The following is a 6,786-nucleotide window of genomic DNA, read 5'->3' on the forward strand; positions in this document are numbered from 1 at the left end:
CGTATAAAAAAGAAACAAAAGATATGAACGTATTAATAAACCTTTGTAAAATTAATACACGTGAATACGGAAGTAAGCATGAGGTAAAATAAAAAACGTGAGTGACGATATGCGATTAAAACTGATTATCTGATACGGTTATTAACTCAAATATGCAATTACAGTGAATTAATTCATATTATTTCACATTACATTTTGTTTCCTCTTTATTTCAACATTGCAAATGAGTTCTGAGCTTTCGTTGGTGATAGGATATATTTCATATCGGCCCGAATAGCGACCATCATATTTGAGGTGTTAAAACCCGCCATAGAAGCCCAAGTAAGTGTTTCATGTTTCGGGATCAGCCTGTGTAAGTCCGGTTTCAATAGGCCGGTATAATTATGTTAACTGCTGATAATCATCTCTCGTCAGTCGACATTCTATTGGACTCCACTCCACTTACCATCAGGTGCAGTGGGGTCGCTTTGCTGAGTACGTATAAAAATAAAATATCAGGCAAGTGTCTTGCTAATTTGGTTCATATTTTAAGTTTGATACAAACAGCGTTCCTTTGGCCGTAAGAATCTAGCGAACAATAAAACACAAATTTATAGAATAATGCTATATTCCTCATAATTCCGTGTACACTGGAAACATTTTAGTGGAGAATTAGTTATTAGAAATCACGTGCTTGATAAAGATCAATCAGTAGGACCTGCGCCAAACATAAGTTCTATTGGACCTTAGGAACAACCAAGTAAAACGATTCCAAATTTAGAATCATGAAGATATAGATCAACAGTCATAAGTTCAATGAGAGGTGTTTCACAGTAATACTATTGAACTCTTGGTTTATAATTTTGATAGAATAGACTTGCTTATTTAATACTATTATTTCATTAATTTTGTATACTTAATTGAAATTAAGCATACTGGGGAATTGGCCTGTGAAATGCAAGCAAGGACGCCGTAGTAGCTATCTCTTTCGTGTACAATCATGTATATAAAGTGACGTCATTCATTAATCGATACGTCTTTATTCTCTTACTGCTTAAATAGACCTGTCATTATAATTCAAAGGAATGTTATTTTTAACCTTTGAGAAGTCTTAGATTTAAATAACTAAAAAATAAAATATCAATTAAAATGCCCTATTTCTATTCCTTTATTGTCTTTGCCAAGTTATTTCCAATTTCTGTCTATCAACTTATGTTTAGTGATATATACTTTGCTGATCCAAAATTGGTTATTTTCTTCTCATTTTTAGCGGAATTGGCAGTCTGGGTCGTTTGCATTTGCCCAGGGTGGAATGTAGCGGAATGAGTCGACGAGCACAGTAGATCCTTCTGAGGCTGCTCCGAGAAATATAAGCTGTAACAAAAACAATTCGACTTTAGGCATAATAAATTAACATCGCTTAAAATAGTCTGCCTGTTTGTCTCTGGTTTCAACCATCCAAATCATTTTTTTTTTTATATAAAGGTAGTTTGTTTGAAGAAGAATCATCAATAGTTGACCCTAACAGTTACCTCAACTATTACGATTAGTTTAGGATATAATAGTATAGAATTACTAAGCTAATAATTAGTTCTTTTAACTAAATATTAGCTTAGTAATATGACAATGACATATTATTAGCTGATTGTCGGAATTAGAATCCTGTATCTAGTGCAATAATTGACAGTATTTGGGCGATGCCTTGCATGCTGTAGACATCATTGATGCAAGACAAAAGAATAATGTCAAATTTTATCGAAAAAATGTCTGTAACCGATAGCAAATACAGTGTAGACAAGAAAAGCTAATAAACTCTTATCGGTTAGGTTCACCATGTTGTTTTATTGACTAGTGATCGTAGTGATGACCATCCATGATAGGACAGGAGTATAGCAGGAACGTGACTGGAGATTGCCAATGGACAGTCGTCTCACTAGCGTGTTAATACATTATATTGTACTTGAATAAATAGATACAGTATTCTGTGGTAGAGATGGTTTTTGACGGAGAAAAGATGAAACTGAACTCTATACAGCAGCACTTTAAGTATGTTATGAACGTGGGATATGGTTTTTAATTACCTCTTCTGAGGTTGCATCAATGTATATTAAATAAAATCACGCCTAGTAGAAAAGCTGAAGGATTAGCAAAAACTATGAAATTATACTAATTAGAGGAAATGAGAGTCATCGAGGTTATTTCATACAATTAATCATAATTCATACATATTCTTTATATCATAATAAAAGTAATTGCATTCATCTATATATTATAGATGTAATTGTACTGTCGTTGCTAATTTTTCTGTAGTTAATTGATGATTTTTAACTTGTCTATAAGTAAATTAAGCAAAACAATTTCTAAAGGCAGCGTGAAGATGTTATCAACCAATCAACACTACAAACTTTTGCCATGACATAAAACTGAATTAGTAGAAGCAATTTTCAACTAATCCACTGTTGATTAGTTAATATGTTGACAGTTTTACCCTGACTTTGTGCCATGTGGTTGGAGCTACTTGATAATCCAACCGACGTGGCACTATATTTCAGTATTAAGGGTCACAGTTCGTTTAATAGTGTCATCAAACTAAGGTTGACAAAAATTTTGCTGTTATGATCATGTTTTTTAAAATCAGAGTATAGTCGTATATTTTTGATCGCACAATCTGATACTTTATAATAATATTATAATTAGTATGAAAATATGTGACGGTATTTTATTACGACAAAAAGTTCTTACATTTCAAGAAATTAATCTTCGAAAATGACTTGCAAACTAAAATACGACCCGAAGAAAAGAAAATTGTATCTTAAAGTATTGTCTTTTTACATCATGAACAGTGAGTTGGATGTTTTGTTAATATAACAAAGATTAATAATACTTGTAGTTAATTACAAAAGTACTTAAAATGGACATTAAAGATTTTTCTCATTTTATTGCTGTTAAAAGGGATGAGTATGTGCCCTGCCTGGTAAGCGATACGACTGCCCATAAAGAGTAGCAACACCAAATAGAAGTTTAAATTCCAAAGCACTGCGTGACTCTGCACTACGCTCACCCTAACTCATAAGATGTTAAGCATCATAATGCCTGGTAATTAATACGTGTTCTTTTTGGGTTTAAAAGAGCTTGTAAAGGCCTAGACTAAATATTTATAAATAATAACTATTGTCTGAACAATAGAATAGATAGTCTTGCGAAAATAAGTATGAATCTCATAGAAAAGTCATTAATCAGTTAGAAGAACATACATTTAAACATGAGAAGTGACTAATCGTACTCCGTGGTAATTCTTTAGAATGGGAGCGTGAGTGCAAGAATTGAAGTTTTCCTGTAACTAGAAGTTTAATTTATAGGATAGCTAGCGTAGTTCGTGTCATGGAGATCTTTGAGATTCAGAACCCTAGTTGGTGCTGCTTCAGTGGGTAATAGAGGCGCGTATTATCAAGCTTGATTAAATGTTCATGACAGTTTTGATGAAAATTATTCACATTTTTTTCATTCTTTTTTTGTTATTTCTTTGAATGAATGATAGACGAGCTTGCCGGTCGTCTGATGGTAAGCAGTTCGACCACCCAAAAACAGTAGAAACACCATCCAACACCTTCAATTACCAAGTATTGTTTGGTTTTCCACTGTGCTCGCCATTCTATCATACTTGAAATGTTAAGTTATAAATGTTAAGTCTTAATATGTCCAGTAGTTACACTGGCTACAATTGTGTAGCCTTTAGTTGCATCGATACGCGTAAAAACACTTGAAACTGATGCAAATTATACGAGTTAATTAAATAGATAATCAAGTTTACTTACGTATCCATCAAAACTCCTCAAGTTTACCACGTTAATACGAAGAACATTCCATCCTTCGACAAACGAAGCAACATCAGGTTCGTATATAATTGAACCAGCAACAGTATCCACGCTGCCCACCACTACGTTCTTCACTAGAACAATTATATAATCTAATTTTGAAGCGGTTTCGATATAAACGTTCACTTCAACAAGGCCGTTAGGACTCATACGAATTGGAAAAGCCGATATGCAACTCAAATCTTCACTTGGTGATAAATATGAATTTCCTTTAGCATTGATCGTGTCTATTCCGTTTGATGAATAGTTGCTAAGTTCCCATATGTCGAAGTTTCCACACAGCTCGTGATTATGGGTAAATAACTTGTCGAAATCTTTTTCAAAATTGTATGTAACGCATTTTTCTGTTTCCACAATTGGGCTGTTAGTTGTTTGATAATTTGGTTCTGAGTCAGTAGTAGGGTCATAAGTCGTTAGTTCTTCTTCAGGACTGGGATAAGGCGTTGATTCCAGCTCTGACGGAGGGAGTGTACTTATGTGTTCTTCAGGTAAGGGATAAGGCGTAGTCTCTTTCTCTGACGGAGCGGATGTACTAACGTGTTCTTCAGGTAAGGGATAAGGCGTGGGTTCTTCCTCTGACGGAGCGGATGTACTTGTATGTTCTTCAGGTAAAGGATAAGGCGTAGTTTCTTCCTCTGACGGAGCGGATGTACTTATGTGTTCTTCAGGTAAGGGATAAGGCGTAGTCTCTTCCCCTGACGGAGCGGATGTACTTATGTGTTCTTCAGGAAAGGGATAAGGCGTTGTCTCAAATTCTGGGGTAGAATATGTCATATCAACTTCAGGAGTTGTGTTTATTTCGGGATCAGGCCATGTTTGTGATTCAGTTGTGGACTCAACAGTGTCGGGATCTATAGTTATATCATTATCGATATCTTTGTATAATATACAATTATCTTTATGATCTTTTGCAAAGTATCTAAATGAATCAATTAACACTATCGATTCTTCAGATTTCTCACCTATGAATGATATCTGGAATATAAAGTAAATAAGCTTTTATTATTTTGCATATTTTCCAAGTGAGATGTTTATAAACGATGAAAATTTCACTGTAACCGTATTTGAAGTATTTAATTAAATAAAAAAATATATACTATAAAAATTGTTGAAATACAGGATTTTACTTTGAGTCAATGTTAACAATTATAAATTTATTGTAAAATTACAGCATATTATTTGAAACTAATAATACACTAAATATAATTACTTTATGTAGGTAGTTTAATCATCAAAATGTAGGTAAATAATCATAATGGCTTGTACCGATAAGATTTACATGCCTAATCCGAAGTTTTGAAATAATAGCATGATTATAATTGGACATACTAAAATTGTTACAGTTATATCTAAGACTCTTTTATTCCTAAGTCTTCGGAATTCGAAAAGAGTATAAACAGACAATAATCAAAAAATTTTATAACTAATATAAATGAAATAAAACTTACAAAACCAATGAAAGAACTGGATAATTCAATTCGAATGGTATTCCAACCGTCCTTATAATTTGATATTCTTCGTGAGAAGGATGCATGACCACGATTACTGTGCCCATTGCTTGTGAGTTCACTCACAAACACTGACAAGAAATCTTCGTCCTTCTTTGCCTTCATATAAATGTTGACTTCTAAAGTACCCTCATGCATTTGGAACGAGGTGGTTGACTCGCAAGTCATGATTGACCTTGGTTCTATAAAACGGTTACTTCCTGCAGGGACATCTGCTATATCGATTGAAGAATAGTTTGACAATTGCCATTGTTCTCCATTGACGCAAACATAAGAATCACTTTTGAACAAATAATCAAAATCACTTTCGAAGTTGTGACCTACACATTTTTCACCCAAAACACTAGTATAAGTAAGTAAAAAAGCGAACACGACTGGGCGAAACATGGCGAGTGATGTGTTTGAACGCCGAGTCGAGAATGTTTTAATTGTTGAATCAACATTATCTTATAGGGATAAGATTACATTCATCGAAGCTGGTGGCTCGATAACAGTTCTTAAGAACGGTTTATATCAATATTTATTTTCTTCCAATAAATGGACAAGACCTGTTGATTGTTTGTGTTGCTAATTTTAGCACGTACACATTCATGCATTTAATCCCCGAAGGGGCTTCGCAGAATGACAACTGGTGTATTCACTTTACGCAGTGTGTGTTCCGTCCCATGATGTGATAGGGGAAGAGCCTTTCGTCATGTCGGGCGCAAACTTCAGATAACGGGCTGATACTAAGTAGGAAAGCACAATATCGAACCCGAGACCTCAGCCCTGTAGTCGTACTGTAATCCAACTAAGCTACCGAAACGGGTGAATTTTAGAGATATATAGTAAAGATAGTTAAAAGATTTGTTGGATAATCGTGACGGGAAGAACGAAATGTACGTAACATTTTTTTGTTTATGCAAAATAAAAAATGTGAAATCGCCATTATGAATCATAGTCACGGTAAAACATGTTTTATATCAGAATGTAAAAATATGATGGAATCTACGTTTTAATTAGTGAACTCAAATTAAGCCAAGAAGAAGAAATTAAGAAATATTTAATTATTAGGATAATACAACATGTACAATAAAAAAAGAAAACAAAATATATAAAGAAATGTAACACAATCATAACCATTCTGCCCTCATTCAGCTCCTCGCTGCAGTACCAACCTGAGTTATTACTCAGGTTGGTACTGCAGCAAGGAGCTGAAGCTTACTCATTAAAAGTCAGTGTTGCAGTATTCTGCAACACTGACTTTTAATAAGGGTCTTTTTCTTATTTATTTATCAAGGTGGGTAAAATAGAAACTATATTTGATAGTCAGTAATGATCAATGCCTATCTAAACCAATTCATTAGACTATAAATGAATTAGTCAATGTAGAGGATTTGTTTATGGTTATCTGTAAACTCGCTTAAAGAACATGTCACAAAAAT

At 33.8% G+C, this 6,786-nt stretch overlaps 1 protein-coding gene across 1 annotated transcript; it reads right to left on the reverse strand.

Annotated features, from left to right (window-relative positions):
• Positions 1–589: 589 nt before the first annotated feature.
• Positions 590–5,777, reverse strand: LOC119188652. The gene is made up of 3 exons (XM_037436506.1): positions 5,303–5,777; positions 3,795–4,829; positions 590–1,353 (listed from the first exon to the last, which is right to left on the reverse strand). Exons 1-3 carry the CDS (start codon positions 5,747–5,749, stop codon positions 1,246–1,248), a joined length of 1,590 nt encoding a protein of 529 aa, XP_037292403.1. The 5' UTR covers positions 5,750–5,777; the 3' UTR covers positions 590–1,245.
• Between the last annotated feature and the right edge of the window lie 1,009 nt (positions 5,778–6,786).

This window comes from Manduca sexta, chromosome 8, assembly GCF_014839805.1.
Source record: "Manduca sexta isolate Smith_Timp_Sample1 chromosome 8, JHU_Msex_v1.0, whole genome shotgun sequence".
Classification (NCBI taxonomy): Eukaryota; Metazoa; Arthropoda; class Insecta; order Lepidoptera; family Sphingidae; genus Manduca; species Manduca sexta.

Bases quoted from the DNA above. Each gene is read 5' to 3' on its own strand.
- LOC119188652 (XM_037436506.1), bottom strand. From the start codon at position 5,749: ATGTTTCGCCCAGTCGTGTTCGCTTTTTTACTTACTTATACTAGTGTT. The intron at 4,830-5,302 runs GTAAGTTTTATT...TTTATATTCCAG, and splicing joins CCAGTTCTTTCATTGGTTTT to ATATCATTCATAGGTGAGAA. The intron at 1,354-3,794 runs GTAAGTAAACTT...TTTTTGTTACAG, and splicing joins TGAGGAGTTTTGATGGATAC to CTTATATTTCTCGGAGCAGC.